This window comes from Styela clava, chromosome 9, assembly GCF_964204865.1.
Source record: "Styela clava chromosome 9, kaStyClav1.hap1.2, whole genome shotgun sequence".
Taxonomy (NCBI): domain Eukaryota; kingdom Metazoa; phylum Chordata; class Ascidiacea; order Stolidobranchia; family Styelidae; genus Styela; species Styela clava.
The window spans coordinates 186,760-205,793 of record NC_135258.1 but is presented as its reverse complement, the minus strand read 5'-3'; the positions used below and the strand labels follow the sequence as shown (position 1 = coordinate 205,793).

The 19,034-nt window shown below is 36.7% G+C and overlaps 1 protein-coding gene across 1 annotated transcript in view; it reads right to left on the bottom strand.

The window, feature by feature from the left end:
- Positions 1-19,034, bottom strand: part of LOC120339593 (uncharacterized) — a 69,074-nt gene that overhangs the window by 29,845 nt on the left and 20,195 nt on the right. The window contains exons 12-14 of the mRNA XM_078116074.1: positions 13,103-13,267; positions 10,180-10,344; positions 5,295-5,459 (exon numbers count right to left, since the gene is read on the bottom strand). Coding sequence (XP_077972200.1) covers positions 5,295-5,459; positions 10,180-10,344; positions 13,103-13,267 — 495 coding nt within the window. The remainder of the gene's footprint in view (positions 1-5,294; positions 5,460-10,179; positions 10,345-13,102; positions 13,268-19,034) is intronic.

The following is a 19,034-nucleotide window of genomic DNA, read 5'->3' as shown; positions in this document are numbered from 1 at the left end:
AGTAGCGATACTTACATCAGAAATTTTATAATAAAATGTGTATCTTTTTGTTTAATATATTGGTCTTATTGAGTGTTGATTTATCGAGTGAAGTTGGATGACTTTAACCTTAACGAGAAACGAATAATTAATTTTTCACAAGAATGTTGATTCGTTTTGCCGCTGCGAAAATTTGGTCCGAATTATTGAGTATAGTTTTTTTTTATTCAGCTGTTTAACCCTTTCCATGCGATTTTTATTTTTTATAAAATGATCGTAATTGCTACGCCGACTTTATGCATTTGTACCCCCACAACTAATCGATCGAATAACGAAAAAGTATTGATTCTCTGCTGCCCACTGACGACTCGTTAGAAAGCTTATTTAAAGAGCTTGCAATTGGCGATTAAAAAAATTTTTTTTTTAAAAGGGGTGATCTGAGTCACAAACCGGATAGAAAAAAGGCATTTTTTTTTTTGGGTGTTGAAACTTCAAATCGTGATAAAAAATAGAAATATTCGCTAAATCCTTTACTGTTACCGCTTCTTGGTTGGCAAACAATAGCATAATATTGCTGTAGCAATTTCGTTATCTAACTCAAAATACATTGGTAGATGGAAGGGATAATATGTCTTCTATTACCACCCAAAAAACACCGAAATTTGCATAAATTTCAAAAACACTCCCTCGTTCCGACGCAAATAAAATTCCCATGGTAAGCGAGATTTACCGTCGCTTATGTTAATCTCGAAGAAGACTTCTTATCAATAAACTAAAACTCGGAAAAACTAGACCAACAGTTTGCAACCGATTGCTAAATAAAACAGTAGAGTACATCAACGTACCCGCCGCAATCTAGAGTTTTGTCGTGGGTACGTATACGTGCCCACCGCACGGAAAGGGTTAACGATCACAGGTTTAAATCACCTAGTTAGGATCATACAGCGATAGAACTCTGGACACAAAATGGCTGGTGTGACGTCACACGAGCGCTTATAACGTTACCAATGCATGTCCTCACTTGGTTTATAGTCACTTTGGTTTTATGTAGCTATTTTAACTACTGATATATGTCACAAATACTTCGAGCAACTACCGGGAGTTAAAATATCAAGTAAGCTTTTCGCCAAACAGGCGGCTTGCTGTAATAGTAGGAAATGCTTGAAACCAGGAAACAAGGGTGAATGAAATGGTACAGACTGTTATGTCAACAACCATATATCCTCGCATATAAGCCGAGTTTAAAAAAGGTGCAAAACTAAGGGGTCGGCTTATTCGCGCATAACCCTGATCTCACTAAAAATTCTGCCTATTCATACTAAATAATATTTAAGAGCTACACTGAACACTCATACACTGGAAAGTGCTGGAAATGCAAAAATTTGTTATTATGCTCGGTCACTATCGAAACTAAGTATGAAGATAATTACGACACAATTTTCTCTCAGATTTATTGCCGTGGTTGCTCAAGATATCTTAATTATGTTAAAAAACGGTATACAATAATAATTGTACAATATTTTCGAAAAAAAAACTTTGAAGTGTCATAAGCACTTCGAGTCGGCGCTGATTTCCTTTCATGACAGCAGTAATTAATTGTCACTTGTCACGCAATGGGCTGTCTTCGATTATGATAAAACATAAAATATATTGATCGAAAAATATTCTCAATCAAAACGTGGATGGAGGGGGCGGGGCGCTGGGATGTGTGAGCGATATTCGATATTAATATCAACACTGAAAACGATATTCTGGAGGTGGCGAATTGCGATATTGAATATTAAATTCAAATTTATCCCTGGCTCAATATTCATTCCTGGCTGTGATAAGTGCTTATGGCCTTCTATGATCTGTAGGCTCAGATTAGATACAAATTTTCATAAATTCGCCGTTTTAGGGCTGTTTTTAGGTCGGCATAACCATGTGGCGAACCACGGCCTCTCGTCCGGTTACCATTCCATGTCGTGTAAGGGATAATTAATTATTTGTTTTCGGAATCATGAACTTGATGGTGGATGAAGCCGTAACTGACCAGCGGTTACGTAAACCACCCTATGGCGGCGAGGTCCAGCAACCCCTCTCGAACATAACCATCCCTGCATGGGATTCGTACCTGCGAGCCCATGCAGAGTAATCAGAGGTGCGGTGTCGAACATATTCCTAACGCTAAGCATGACAAGACACACCGCTGCAACAATAAGGATAAAAGAGTCTTCGTCTACAAGTACTGAAATTTAAAATTGATTGTTACAGTACAACATTACACGTGACGAACAACATCATTTGGTTATAACTGTATGGAAGTTTTTAAAATCGGAAAATAACAAAACTGAAAAAAAGCTGGAAAGTGAATACAGTACCGTACCTTGCAGCATTGTCCAAAACAGCATATCCGATATCAAAATTAAACAAGGTTCACTATATGCAGCTCTTTGCAATATGGAGGGTATAATATGCTGGCAAGGGGTTACAATTTTAAAGACAATTACAAGTTCTCCATTTCCCAATGTGCCATAAATGCCCAAGCATTCATAATGTTTTTCCTAATTTCAAACAAGTGATGATCTAGCATAGGGTTGCCATACGCGAGATTTTTTCCTGATATGTCTGGGATTTTAGTGTTCAAATTTGAGTCAGGGAGAAAAGTTAAAAAGTGCCCAAATGTCAGGATTTTCAAATACAGTGAATCCCCGATACAAATCCTTGAGTTTTTAGATATTGGGAATCCACGAAATCCTATTTTTTTCAGAGATATGTCACATTTTAGCATTTTTGTGCAACATGGATTGCTTTGCATTCAGATAATTGTGATGTCACATATGACCTGAATTGCCACCATTTTGTAAATGTTATTTTGGTTGCACTACCGGTACCTGTATTTTTTTCCAGGGTCTCGTTAACCAAACACCGTAACTGCTTAAATACCCCCAAACACAAATGTGATGTGAAAATGGATGCTGCAGACTAAGTGCTTAATTTTTATGCGTATAGTGTAAGTTTGACTGTCAGCTCAAGCCCCTTAAATTTAAGACAGCACCAAAATGACATAAACCGAATCATGGTTTATTAGTACATAAAACAAAAATCACAGAACCATAATCGACATCCTATCATGTAGTGCCACTTAACATAATTCACAAGACGGCAGGAGTTGCAGGCTGCTTGCATGATCTGCCTTCTAGATTAGGTATAGCTAAAGTCATTCAAATTTTTTTCCTCCGAAAAAATAAAAATTGCCAAGTCCTAGTGAATCTTACATAAATAAAGTTTTTCTGTAGTTTTACATAAAGCGGTACCAAGATTGCAACGTAATGATACAACCAGAATCGAATAAGACCAAAACATGTGTAATACATTTCAGGTGCGTTTGTATCTCAGTATGACTCCTGAGTTTTCGTCAGGCGCTTTAAGATGGATTCAGTTAAATGATGAAATTTGAAATCTTTACTTGCCTCGGCCAACATTACACACAATCTGATATTTTTTCTTTCTCCTTGTTTACTTTCTACTTCGGATACGTATGTGGTACGTAACGAGATATTTTTAAAGTGATAAGTAAAAATAACATGATCTCTTTCAACAAAATTATCCTATTCCAAATTGTCCCATCCACATAGCATCTAAATCCAGTTATAGGAAACTCAGTCATAGACTAAATTCATATGATCTTTATATTTACAGTTATATCTAGTATTAGGATAGGATTCACATATTTATCCATTGGGAGAGGAAAGGCGATAAGGTGGCTTAACCATATGGCAAACCACGGCCCCTCGTCCTGTTACCATTCTATGTCAGGTATGAGATTATTTATTTATTTATTTTCGGAAGCATGGACTTGATGGTGGAGGAAGCCGTAACCGACCAGCGGTTATGTGAACCACCTACGGCGGCGAGGAGACCAGCAATGCTCTCGCACATAACTATCCTCGCATGGGATTTGAACCTGCAAACCCACGCAGAATAATCAGAGGTGCGGTGGGGAGCGTATTCCTAATGCTTAGCACGATGAGACACACCGCCGCGCGGAGTTTGAAGAAGTTAGACCATGATCTAACGAAAGCTCACAAATGTACAAATTATTGCGGTGAATGAAATCGTGTTATTTTTACTTATGATAAAAAGGGTTAAAGTTTTAACAAAACTCGTCAGTTGTTGCCAAGAACGCGATCACAATCTTTTCCGTAATTGCTATCTTATCTTCGTGGCACCAGTCACGTGATCGGTATTGGTAATCACGTAATCAGTACGTCATGGCTGCTTATTTCGCTATAATTTTGGTTATACAATAGCTACGGAAGTAACTCAATTATCAACTGAAAAATACGAAGAGCTCTATGGTATTAGTAAAATATTTTTCACTAATATACGAGATTTCGGATCATAACGCACTGAAAAGTAGAAAAAAAATATGTTGCGACTAAAATCAAGTTCTCACTTTTCTCATTGCGCGATAAAATTTGCTTTCGTTTGAGATGTCCGCCAATTCGCTACCGATATCCACAAGAGCTTTTTGATTTGGCACTCCAAAAAGAAATTACATTACTCTCTCTTATATACCGGAAGTAGTTCGCGCTACCCTTATATTCATTAGCCAGTTTTAGATGGATTTTTGGAAACTTTTCCTCCTAAAATTTAGCGGCGAGAAAAAAACTTGGTTTAATCATGATTATTATTGGATTGAGTCAGAGGCCTTGGGTCACTACCACGAGTCATATGAAATTTTACCAATAAAAATGGAATAGATTGGCCACGATCACATGAATGCATGAATCCATCTGGTGCTAAATAAACAAATTTTCGTTTGAAACTGGGAGTTAATCATTTATTGACAACATTACCTCGACATCAACACAGCCTATTTAGACTTATTTCTGCAACAAGCTAGTAAATATTTGATTTTTCAACCCAACATTAGACAACATGGAAATTATTTTTCTATTCCACAAAATTTCTCAAAATTATTTTCAGAGTTTCAAGTCAATTATCTGACTCTAGTCGAATCCTTTTGTTTAGTTTGTCCAAGTCTCTTATAGTCTTTGGAGAGGCGACTGTGTCAATGACTGGAATCTCTGCGAAACCGCTTTTGACTTGTACAATGTATAATCACTGACTGTGCAGAGCCTTGTTTTGAGCAAACAATGAACGATTATTTTTTTATAAAATGCAAAATCTGGGAATAGGGATGGCTGCATCGCCCAGTAATTCCTTTAAATCATGCAAGAACCTCCAACCGCTATATAAACTTGTCCAATTCCAAACTTCTCCATTTACATTTTAAGCTCAACCAAGTGATGAAATAATTCCCATCTTACCTTTGCATTGCTAGTGTTTTCTCTGAATGCTTTCATTCCTTCTGCTGTAATACCACATAATTTAGCCTTGAATGTCTTCACCTGACATTGTGCAACAACTAATCCAAGATAACCTAAAACATCAGGTCCAAGGTTCTCGTTGAAATTGACATTTAGTTCATCCAACTGAAATAAATGGTGGAGATGTAAGCCAAAATATAGAATAGCTTCGGTAAACGTTTCGTATCTCTGTGATTGTGAGTATACGTTGTAGAAAACAAGCAAAAGTAAAAACTATTGATCTTAAAGCAGTGTGCGTCAACCGGGTGTACCAGAGAAAAGGTGTAGCACATCGATAGGGTGTACCGTATAGAATGTTGTAGGGCAGGGGTGTCAAACTTGAGGGTAGTTGAGGGCCGCATTGCATTTTGGGAATTGTGCCAAGGGCCGCAAACAGTTTTTGATATATTTTGATAATGTATACTTGAAGCATATTTTTAGATAGAAGTAGTTTGTGACACAAATTGTGATGCAATTCATTATGTTGAATATGGACAAAATAGGTTTGATTAATTTTTATTCTGCAACGTCAGACAATCAGGAGTAACGGAATTGCCATATTCTGAATATTAAATAAAATTAAACCAAGTATTCATTACATCGCAACTGAATTAATTCCAACTATAGCTTATTATTATTCAATATATTTGTGCCTGACGCTTGACACAAAGCAACACTTTGTGTGTAAATGGCGCCATTTGAAACAATGGTGATTTGAAACAGGCGCATGCCGCATCGCATCCAATGTAAACGCCCCCTAGGGCTTTTCAGAGACTGCAACTACTTTCTTTAAATTGTATTTTTCTTTTGATAATCAATTTCAAAGGTTTGAAAAGTGTATTACATTTAGATAAAAATCCTTACAAAATATAACAATTATTGTAAAGCGTTCGAGGGAACTTCGCATTGGAAGTTCCATTGGGTTGCTAGTTTGACACCCCTGTTGTAGGGGTACATGCTATTTAAATGCGCTAAAATTGGCAATGGTATGTGATATCAAGGGGTGTATGCCGCACATCTGTGTTTTAGGCCAATATGGTCTTGTGCATACATCCCGTCTTCAGTATTTATAATTACTTACTCTTTTATATTGCTTTTACGAGACGAATAAACATACATACATATATCAATCCAACTAACCTATACGTGTCAATTTATGCATGACGTATGTCTAACATTTTCTGATATCTGCTTATTCTGATTTTAACGTTACAATACTCTTTTGTAGCGGTACTCATGTGAGACTGGGATGCGTCTGACTCTGACACAGGACGAAGTAGCCTACTAGTATGAGAAAATGTCGTCAGGCTGTTTACTGCGGCCCGCTCTTGAATGAGTTTATAAGCAGACTTTTAAATTCCAAGTTATTTTATTAGGCCTAAATTATGTTTCGTGATTTTGGCATGATTGTTTCGACCATCTACTTTCAAATGAGGATAGCTTTTATCTTGTATGTATCAGTCTTGCGCTCTGGTGCAAATCGATGTTTGTTCAAGTTTTTCTTGCGGAACTGCGCGATTTGTTCTACAAACTCGAAGGCTACTACTATGCAATCATCGGCCACAAAACGCTGAGGAAATTTACAGCAATTATTTGGTAACCCAAATTTCCGAATTATCTTCATTTTGATTATTATCTCGTGTCGGCTTTGATCGTCCTTATCGCTGAAGTAAAATAAAAATCTTTATATAAAAATCAATATCTTTGCTACTGGCTTCGTAATATTATTCTGTCGTGTCTATGTATTGATATTTCGAAATTTTCAAATGGCCCACTGAAAAGTTGTTGTAATTCATATGACATTATGCTCATTTAGGAATTGAAAAAACATCATAGCCACAGGAAACAAATAAATAAATAAAAAGTATTGGTACGCAATATAACACTCAATTTTCCCGTTTTTGTCTGTTAGCGAAAAGTGTGTGGAGATTCTTGTATGTTCGTCAGAAATATGCAAATTTGTTGTTCTGTTTAAGCGTTTGATTGGCTTGCTTTCTATGTGTTTGTAAATTCAAATGTAAATCAAAACTTGGCTGGTGTTCAAGTTTGGTAAAAACGTTTGTGGCCCACAAAGAATTTCCTCATGTGAAAGTGGCCCGCAACACAAAAAAGGTTGGGCAAGCCTGATGCAGTGGTTATCAACCGAGCAGCTTTGAATCGTTGTAACAATTAAATTTTGAGTTGACTAAATTATGCCAGCAACGCTTTCTCTTTATCTTTCATAAATAATGTATTCGCATGACAAGCTTATAGTGCTACCATTCCTTGTCTTAAAGATCGCTACTGCCAACCTAAAACAAAGCAACGCGGTCGACGCGTAGTGAGATGATATCTTGATAGCGAATTGATACATTATACGTATAATTCTATTGCTGTGTCTGTGGTATCTGTGTTGGCTGATAGGCTCAATTTTAAGTTTCATAGCTCATTTATCAGTAAGTTTTTGAATCAATATTTGAGAATGTCAACTCCGACGGTAGACGCGAATTCCCTGCGTTTTTGCATGCAATTAATACGTTGTTACTGCTCATAAATAATTATGTTGAAACATTGCACAACAGTCTAAAAAGGGCTATACTGCATTTTTGGTAACATTGTTTCCCGCCGCCAAAAAAAACAGGTTTTGTTGTTGGTACGCGGCAGGAGTAAAAAAACGTTGCTAGTAAAAGGTCGAGAACCACTGCTGTAATGAAAGGGGCACTGGAAACAAGGTTATTATTACCTTGCTTTGCACAAATGCTTGATAGAATTCAATAGCAACGTTCACATTAACTAAATAATAAACTATTGCGTCGAAATAAAGATATATGTAACATCTGAACAATGAGTTTTTTTACATATTAAAAACGTAAGATAGGCCAGATTTTTAAAAAGGGTGAAAAGGGTGTACCAAAAAAGAGGTTAACCAGCACTGTCTTAAAGTCATTAAAAAACTAAACTTAATGCAATGGATTTTAAATTTTCCAGGTGTCAAAACCCCAATATCATAACTTATCGATCGTAAGTCAGGGGATCCCCAAAACAGAAACTGCGGTTTCGATTCACCCGCTCTTACTTCATAGCGACACCGTGTGTATTCAAACACAGCCTGGCGATATTTTGGTGAGGAATTCTGCAACCCCGAACCTGAACATTGCTCAAAAAGTAATTATAAGTAACGAGATACGATCTCGCGGCGTGTATCCTTCGCTCTGACTCAATAGCGTGAAAAATTTTTCTAAGGAAACTTGCGCATCGCGACGATGCCAATGGACAATGATACGATCTCGCGACGTGTATCCTTCGCTCTGACTCACTAGCGTGAAAACTTGCGCATCGCACACACACACACCTAGCGCGTCTCAAAAATCTCTCGCTTCACAAAAATCATTCTCTCGATTTGCAAAAATCCGGATCTTTTCATCACTAATTAATAACTCGCTAATTATACGACAAAATTCATCCAAAATCAATAGGCTTCTGATCCGAGCTATGATGAATGCACATGCAAATTTTTCAGCAGATTCAACCTCGCTTTCGTGAGATATCGCGTGCATCTAACAGACAGACAGACAAATACCTATCGACATCAACAATTAAAAACTATAGCAATGTCCAATTTCTGTTCTGATATTCATCAAAAATGCACCTCATAGTTAAAAGTAATTGAGTTTTACCATAAATATTGATTCAGTTTCTGTACATCAGGGACAGTGGCTCCAATTCCTGACCATAGAATTATTTTTTTACATTCATAATTTTATACTGCGCCATATAAATAATACAATCTATCTGTCTCGGCGATATTTTATTTCTGGTATTAATTCCAAAGTTAAATTGGAGAGCTTGATATTTAGAATTAAGAGCTGACTAGTCAGTTTTAGCTGTGTTGGGCCTCTGTGGCAACTACGCAGAGCATTGTTCTGAGAAAGTGTTAATTTGTTATAAAGAGTTGATAGTTAGTAATAGGATGGATATGTGATGCTATAGTTAGTGATGGGTAATGTGGAAGAATTTTCGAATCCTATTTTCTTTTTATAGTTGGCTAGTTATAGTTTTTATATTTGAATAGTGGGAATTCCCCAGCATAGCCCCTGCCCCTGCTGGATTAAAATTTGGGCAAAAATTGTAAATGTTTTGCTGTCAATGTACTTATTTGGAATGTGCTGAGCATTAGATTTTGTTTTCTAAGAACAATGAAATTATCCCCAACTACTATTACACTAAATAAATTCTCACATTATACACTTTCGTAGTTAACTGTGGAATACAAAAATAGATATGAAACAGCATTAAATTTTTACCAATTTGAGTGCTTTGGAAGTACTAAAGTACACCCACTGAGAATTTATTGGATGCAGGGTCAGTGTGATGCCACCAAAGTGCATATTTTTCCCGGTTATCTAACACCGTGCGATAAGTTATGAGAAGTTTGCACACAATTATTAAGGCATACCTATTGTTTTCACTAATAGTTTAGGTGGGAAAATTTAAACAGTAGCATTTTGAAGAAGAATCGTAGCTGAACATGTTGATGTCCTATGGTGTTTTGTAAAATTACATTTATAGTTAAAGTCAAGATTTTTATAGACTTTAAAAGGGTGACTGTGTCATTGACTGGAATCCCTGCAAAACCGCTTTTGACTCGTACAATATATAATCACTGTCTGTGCAGATCCTTGTTTTGAGCAAACAATAAACAATTCTTTTCCATAAAAAACATCTTAGGAACAGGGATCGCTATATTACCCAATAATCCCTCTAAATCATGCAAGAACCTACAACCTTCATATAATGTTTTTTCAATTCAACTTTATTTCATTTACCTTTTAAGCTCAACAAGTGAATAAAATAATTCCCATCTTACCTTTGCATTGCAAGTGTTTTTCCTGAATGCCTCCATTCCCCTTGCTGTCAGATTGCATCCTCCAGCCTCGAATTCCTTTACCTTACATTGCGTAACAACTAATCCAACTTCACCAAAGAAACGAGGTCTAAGGTTCCTGTTGCCACTGACATTTAGTTTATCCAACTGAAATAAATGGTGGAAATGTGAGCCAAAAAATAGAATGCAATGTTCTGAAGTTTCTTGTTTCAACTGCGTGGAATAAATAAAAATTGTGAGATGGTAAACCATAGAACCTCTTGAGAAAAAAAGTAGCGTCTTTAGATATATCGATAATGCTAGGCTGGTGTATTTCTATTTTGTCTGCCAATAAGAGTTCATTAGAAATACATTCTATCAACTTTCAATATTAGGTTTTGTCTCAAATTATTAAAGAACTAACTGCACAGGTGCACAATGTTTATTTTGAAAACTCCATAATAGAGTAATACACACAAATTATTAATGGAGAATTCTGGAGAGCCAGCAAAACCTTTAAAAAGGTTTAAAACATTAGAATCATCCATCACGCCCACCAGCACAGAAAAAAAAAAATGACAAAGAACACAGACATAGTTAAACGAGACTTGGGCCAGAAATAAACAAAAAAGATGCGTGAAAGTATTGAACTTTCGGGCTGTTATACTTTTGAAGCAGTCAAGCTAATACAGTGATAACTAATTAAATCTTGAATCATCTGAATTTATTGAAAGGGTGGAAATATAAATTCAATTTTCAAACTTTTAGAAAATTACACTGACTGACTGATACAGCGATATACAAATATATGTTGTTAATTAATGATTATTTTGCTCCATGATAACTTTCCGTGATATTGCGATAAACCATAATCGTTGGCATCAAACGTAAACCTTGATCAACAGATAATATATTATTCCAATAATCCAACTATCAAAAAATTGATTATTACAAAATAAAACCTTGAACACCATATTACTTACTCCACCTATAGTTTTAATATCTTTTAAAAAGAGAAATTGTGTGTGAGTATGTCTGTAGGTATGAATAGCTGTCTACCGGTATATTTTTAATTTTTTTTGTAACCACCTGCAAACATGTCTCCTCTTAAGTACCATAGGATGAATGTCATGTACAATCATCATTGAATGTTTGTATGTTGATCATTTTAATAAACCATTATTTACAATACAACAATAAATTTCCATTAATTTTTATTCTCTTTACATCCCGTGAATGTTCTGTTTTATACTGCAGTCGGACTTGATCACTGGTGGCTGCAAATACCAATTTTCCATCACAGTGTTCCTTTTTCACTTCCATAATCCAATTGCTTGAGTTTCCTAAATTATCCCAGTAATCTCATGTCTTAATACAAATACTTTAATCATTTCTTAATACAACATACTTTTAGGATTCATTGCAGCCTCAATTAATACAACCAAACACCAAGATCAATCTTCAATAGATTTTATCCAATAGGAGCTGAAAACTTTTGCAATGGTTGTCCTTACTGTTTTATTTAAATAAAGCACATATATGTGCTCAAGGTCTTCAGTCTAGCTTCCAAACTTTATTGACCACAGGCCAAATTTAGAATCGAAAAGTTGCTTGCGGGCCGGTAGCAGTAGTGTAGCGCCGGAATGTCCGCATTGGTTTAGCTGGAGTTATGTGGATTCATTTCATTTGCCATTTTTTTGAAACATATTTGTTTGACTCTTAATGGCGGTTAGTGTCGTATTCCTTCAGAACTGGAATAGTTCGTTGGCAAAGAAAGCAAATAGCTGAAAACTTGAGGGTTTGTAGCAGGGATTCACTGTATTTGAAAATCCCTGACATCTAAGCACTTTTTAACATTTCTCCCTGACGCAAATTTGACCACTAAATCCCGTATATGTCAGGGAAAAATATGACGTGTGACAACCGTATTATATGCTCCGTTGGAGATTATGCCATTGTGACTGACATTAAAACAGTCAATACACCTTCTCAAATTACTGTTAGGATTATACTTGACTCTTTACCCCGATGTAAAAGCTAATCAATATAGACAGAGTATGTTTGATCAAATTTCTATTGCGCTGAAACTCTTTAGGGTTACTTGCTGTGTTATTTGGAGTACGTTTATTTTGCTGGTTGTTAACAAAATCGCATGCTAAGTTGAACACAATTAATTTCATACGGCAAAATCAAAAGTTTGCGCAACTGAAAAATCTTGACTAGTCCACAAGGAGTAAATCGAGTCACGATTAATTCGACTCAAGTCCTAGTACCAAGTACAAACAAAAGTTTAATTTTAAATCTCAAGTCAAGTTGAGTTGCAAGGCAATTCGAATTAAAGTACATTTGAAAAACAACAACAATGAAATGAATAAATATTAATCACATTGACGCCTTGAACTTTTACCTTGAGTTAAATAAACCAACTTTTATTAAAACTGGGGTTGAGCTATGTATTGAAAACATTCCTTGGCAATTGGCATTATAATCTTGGGTTATTTCTGCAACAGCTAGTGAAAGTTCGATTTATTTCATTTCGTTTCTATTTCAAGGAATTTCTCACAAATCAAATCTCTTTGCAATTACCCAAGCCAAGTCATTTTGTTTGGGTCAAGACGACTTTGAGTCGAGTCACTTCGAGAATTTGAAAAATAATTTTGACTCGAACCAATGCCTAGAATCTTTGTTTCACTGGATTTGACATAAACAATGTATAATCACTGACTGTGCAGAGCCTTGTTCTAAGCAAACAAAGAACAATTCTTTTTTCAATAAAAAGCATAACTCTGGAATAGGGATGACTGTATCGCCCATAATTCCTTTTATTCATGCATGTACCCCCATCGTCCATATAAATTTTTCCAATTCAAAATTACTCTATTTACTTTTAAAGCTCAACCATTGATTAAAGTAATCATCATCTTACCTTTGCATCGTGAGTGTTATCCTTAAATGCTTTCATTCCTTTTGCTCTCAGATTGCAATTCACAGCCTCGAATGTCTTCACCTGACATTGTGCAACAACTAATCCAAGATCACCTAAGCCAGCAGGTCCAAGCTTCTTGTTTCCACTGACATCTAGTTTATCCAACTGAAATAAATAAGAACTGTAAGATTATGCTAGCATAGTGGGAATGTGAGTCACATAATAGGATAGGAATATTTATCCCGGGAGAGAGGAAAGTTGATAAGACAGCTCAACCATATGATGAACCACAGCCTCTCGTCCGGTTATCATTCCAAGTTGTGTATGGGATTAGTTAACTATTATTTTTTCGGGAGCATGGACTTGATGGTGAAGCAAGCCGAAACCGACCAGCAGTTACATGAACCCCCCTACGACGACGAGGAGTCCAGCAATCCTCTCGCACATAACTATCCCCGCATGGGATTCGAACCTGCGAACCCACACAGAGTAATCAGAGGTGCGGTGGCGTGCGTATTCTCAACGCTTAGCACGGTGAGCCACACCACCACGCCAATGAATGCAATATTTTGTTTCTTGTTGCAACTGCATAAAATGAATAAAAATTGTGAGATGGTAAACCAGATGGTGAGCTAAAATGTTGGTGTCTTTGGATATATAGATATAACTCCCTTAACCAGGTTGGCGTATGTTATCATGTCTGCCACTAGTCGGCACTATCACTGGCATCATCATTAATTCATTAGAACTACATTTTATTAACTTACAATATTAGGTATTGTCTCCGAGACCTGATACTTTTTTTTTTTTTTTTTTTTTACGGATCAGAGTTTTTCCAGTCTCGGATCAGCGTCTTAAAGACACGTCATATCCGAGTCATATCGGTATTAACGCTTCATAAGCATGCCACTGCTTATGCAGCGGTCATACACATAAGGCGGCTTCCGTATCCGCCATGTATTGCAATGCAAAGACTTTCGGCCCCGAGCATCAGTACATGCTATGTGCCAAATAGCAGGACGTCTGCCCAGATCTTCCGTCAATGCCATGCTTAACACAGCTCAACTTCCGCCACTCCCGGCTTCCGTACATACGGTGAGGCGCGTAACGCGTACACAGCATGACATCCACCACGAAGCTTCCGATTCATCATAACCGTGAAATCACTAGATGGTCTTTCTCAGAAGTATGCTACCCGTTATGGGGAGCACAATAAAAACTTTGGTTGTATTTGTTCTGGTTTGGCTATTGTTTTTTTTTAATAGTCGTACCCAGCGAGTATTGTGGTGTGAGGGAACTTATGATCCAATTGTTCAATAAATTCCAACCATTTTAGAATTGTTTTTTGGATAATTTTGTCTTCATTTGGATCAACCATCTTATTCTCTATGTCTAATTTGATTTTGTGGTTGATGATTATTAATTTGAATAATAGGAATAGTTTCGTGGTGATGATCTGATTGGACACGGTGTAGTGGTTATAAAATATATTTTCTTTGGATATTTGGGCTGGTGTTTTAAGTGCCAGGTTTAGTTTTTCAACGATTCTAGTGATGTGTCGAGTAATATATGTGCAGTGTAGGAATATGTGTTTTGTATTGTCTTGGCGGCTTCCACAGAACTTGCAGTTTAATAGCTTTTGTTTTCCATGTATGTCCCGGAGTATCGATCTTATGCGGGCTTTGTTTCCGAAGATGTATCCGTCCGTCACTATTCTGTATGAACATATTCTTTCCTTGTTTGTTAATTTATTCTTTAAGGATTTTTGCGTAGCGTGGACGTCGCTCCAGTCTATTCCAGTAGGTAGAGGTGACTCATTTTCCGGGTTGTGCAAAAGTTTTGCGTATATGTCCTTATGTTTTAAGGTAGCCCATTGTTGTTTTGTAAGGTCGAAATTTTTGGTCGGTTCTAGGTATTTCTTCCAAATTTGGGGGACGAAAGGAAGGTGGGGAGTCGAATTTGTGTATAGGTTTTGGTTGACTGTTTTGATTTTGGAGCCTAGTGAGTCTATATTCTTTAACGCTATTGTTCTCTCAGCTATACATGCCAATATTTTCGTTTTGACGTGTGGCATATTTATGCCGCCTTCTAGACATGGACGTTGTAAAGTACTTCTTTTGATGGCCACGATTTTTTCAGGAAACCATATGAAGTTGGCGATTTGCTGTTGTATTTTATTAAGGTGTACTGGCGGTATTTCTATAAATCTTGCGTGGAATATAATTTGGGACATTATTGCAGAATTTAGGACCATAAGTTTTCCAATCCAGGTGAGTTTTCGTGTTTTTAGAAAGTTGAGTTTCCGGGTTATTTAACGAGTGCTTCGTTCCATGTGTGAGCTTCACGTCCTTTCCCGTAGTAAATACCTAGTATTTTTGCCGTTTCCTTTTGGTATTCCTTGTGCGGGGATTTTAGAAGTTGTCGTTCTGCGCCCAAAGTGAGGCTTAGTATTTGAGTTTTATCTATATTTATTTTTTGACCCGCTGCTTTTTCGTACTTTTGGAGTTCAGAAAAAATTTGTTTAATCGACGTTATGTCACATACTGCGTATGTGGCGTCGTCAGCAAATTGGTCCAGTTTGTGTGTAAATTTTCCAAGTTTGATGCCATGTATGTCGGGATTAAGTTGGATCGATCGAATCAGGGGTTCCGCGTTCAAAATGTATAAGAGCATGCTGAGTGGGCAGCCTTGCCGAATACCTCTATTAATTTTAATAGGGTAGCTCATTTTACCATTGATATCGATAATGTTGTATATGTCCATGTACATATTTTTTAATACGTTAATTATTTTGGGACGGAGTCCAATTTTGTGTAGGACTTTGAATAGGAAGTTATGGTCTACTCTGTCGAAAGCTTTTAGGTTATCTATCATGATTAGGTATCCAGGAATTTGATTGTTTTGCAATAGCGGGAGACCGCTTCTAGATTATAATGCGCATCAAACATGGTTCGCCCTGGGAGGGTGCTTTTTTGCGCGTGGCTAATCAGTGTGGTGAGCGGGGTTTCTAGTCGTTTTGCTAAAAGTCTTGCAACCAGTTTGTAGTCGAAATTAAGGTTTGATATAGGTCTCCAATTTGTAAGTAAGTTCTTGTTTCCTTTTTTTTGTAAATTAGTTTCACCCGGGCATATTTGGAACTACACGGAAAACAGCCAAAGCTTAGGATGTTGTTTACCATGATTGTCAGCTTTTCTTTGATGGTACTCCAGAAGGTTATGTAGAATTCTTTACTTAACCCGTCTGGGCCAGGGGCTTTGTTATTCTTCATGTCCTTGATTGCAGAAAGGATCTCGTCTTCATTTGCCAGTTTTTCAATCTGCTCATTTTGATTTTGGGTGAGTTGGGTAGTTTCCATCTGGTCAAGATAGTGGTGCTGGTAGGTGTTGTCAGTATCGCACTTTTTGCCCCAAAGATCGCTGTAAAAATCTTCTACTGCTGTTGTTATCTCATCCTCTGTGGTGGCTTGATTTCCCGTTGCGTTTTGGATAGCATCCATTGTTATTTGCTTGGTGCGCATTTTCATTTTATTGTAAAAGAACTTTGATGGCTTTTCCCCTTCTTCTTGATCTTCAATTCCCGCCAAGATTGCTTTGTATTTAGTTTTTTTTTCCAAAAGTATGTTGAGCTCTGCTTGGAGTTTCTCGAGTTTTCTGAAGTCAATGTTTTGCCCTTGGTTAATATGTTATCTATGTTTTGTCTTATCGTTTTTTCGGTTCTATTGTTTTGTTTTGTTCTTTTTATCGAGTAAGCTATGGTTTGTTTTCTTGTACTCAATTTGAAACTATCCCACCAATCCTGAATCGTTTCGAACCTTTCCAAGTTGATGACGGCCCTGTTTTATGTGTTTTTAATTAGTTCCAAAAACTCTTGTTCTCTATATAACGAGGTGTTGTTTCGCCACATTCCCTTGCCCCACCTTGATTTTTTCAGAGTCCTAAGCTTAATAAGTGGGCAGAGAGCATGATCTGCCACTGTGTTGATAGTGTGCCCTACATGCGTAATTAAAGGATCTATTTCTCGCGAATTATAAATTCTGTCTATTCGTCTGGCTTGTCGTTTTGTATTTGATATATAGGTATAAATTTGTTTGTTTTGGTGGCGCTGGCGAAAGGAATCGGATATTTTATATTTAGTTATGTAGGCATTAAAAATGTTCCCAGCAGCCGTGCGCCATTTAGCGTTCGAATTCAAGGCGTCTCGGCTATCTAGGATCATATTGAAATCCCCTACGACCAGAAGGGGATTCTGGTGGTAGATACCTTCTAGAATCTGGACCAAAGCTTTGTAGAATTCTGTTTTGAGTGCGCCGCTCTGGGCTGGGGCATAGACATTTACAAATTCCACATCCACAAGAAACACATATATAGAGTGCAAATAGAAAGATTAAACCGCCGACGCAGCGAGGTCGAAGGATTTTGATTTATATTAGTGAAATATACTACCATTTATGGTACTAAAACTAAATTTCTGACATTGTAAAAGATTCAATATAACTATATATTCAAAAGTAATCTGTGTAGTAATGAAATAATTGTTAATATAAACAAAAATACAGTGAATAATATAAAACACCCCTCTGGGTGGGTAGCATTATTTATGTCATTAACATTATATCTATATAATAAAAAAAACTTTATGTCTCAAAACGAGCTTCGGCCATGATTCTGCCGGACTTTTGGTAAGTTGATTACACTTGTTTGAGCATTCCGGAAAATTCCGAATTTTAAATAAATGAAAACCCAAATATCATGAATTTAAATAAACATCCATTAAAAAAGTTATTATTTAGGGTGACATATGGCCATAAATACCACCAAATCACTATTATATAAAACCAATTTGAATTAGAGGATAACTCAATACTTCCTGTGCTCTTAACATTTGCGGTTGCAATAAAATGGCTGTTTATACGACAAAATCCTATTTTGTGTGAATTGGATGATTTTCGAAAATCTGTAGTTTGGACATAATACCTAAATTTACATTCCACATTCCAAATTCCATTTTTTGTTGCGTATAAAAACTTTCTGAATGCCTCCAATGAATTCACAAAGAAATGAATGAGGGCCTGACAAATTTTCGCTTTCGATCTATATATTTCCAATTTTTCAAGATATTTTTGCACTAGTTTGGCGTAAACTTTGGTCAAATGACCACTTCTGTTCATAGAAACGCACGGGGTCGCATCCCAACATCTGGTCGACGCCAAGCGTTTTTGTGGGAGAAGCAGAATCGCAGAGCTGGTATTGAAAATCATACTATAAACAAGAACTTTGCCGTTAATGCAAATGCTTAACCTCCCATGTCTTCACCACATAGCATATAATTTACACAAATATCGTTATGTAATGCAAAATTGGGTTACACACAGTTCATTTGTCAAATTTATACTAGCAAAAAAGTGCGCTAGTAGCGAACACTGGTAGCATGTGATTTCTGCCGGTGTAAAAGCCGGTGTGGCCTGTTCTCAATATGAGTCATTGTGAATCGGGTAGATAACATCATATATAGACAAAATTTGTCGGAATGCCATATGATTTCAAAATACAAGTATTACCCATCGCATAACTGGTTTCCCAATATTTCTCTCCTTCATTTTGTGTTAAAAAAGTATAGCTGTTTCCTAATGCTCGATGACATGTGATTAGCCATTCCATGCATGATCATAACTGAACAGTTAAGGTAGCAACATTTAAAATGATGTTTTCGAGGGAGTACACAGCAAGAAAAAGGCAATTTAGTATCGACAGGAAATGCTAATTCTATAATTAGCATTGATTTGAAGCTGTTGGCGTAGTAATGACAAGTACAGGTACAGGTAAATCAAAGCTCTATCAAGTCTCTATCTTGGTATGGCAAAAATTGTGATTATAAACTCTCTAATTTTGTCCCAGGTACTGTACAGTGCAACGTCGGTATTCATACCTCCTCA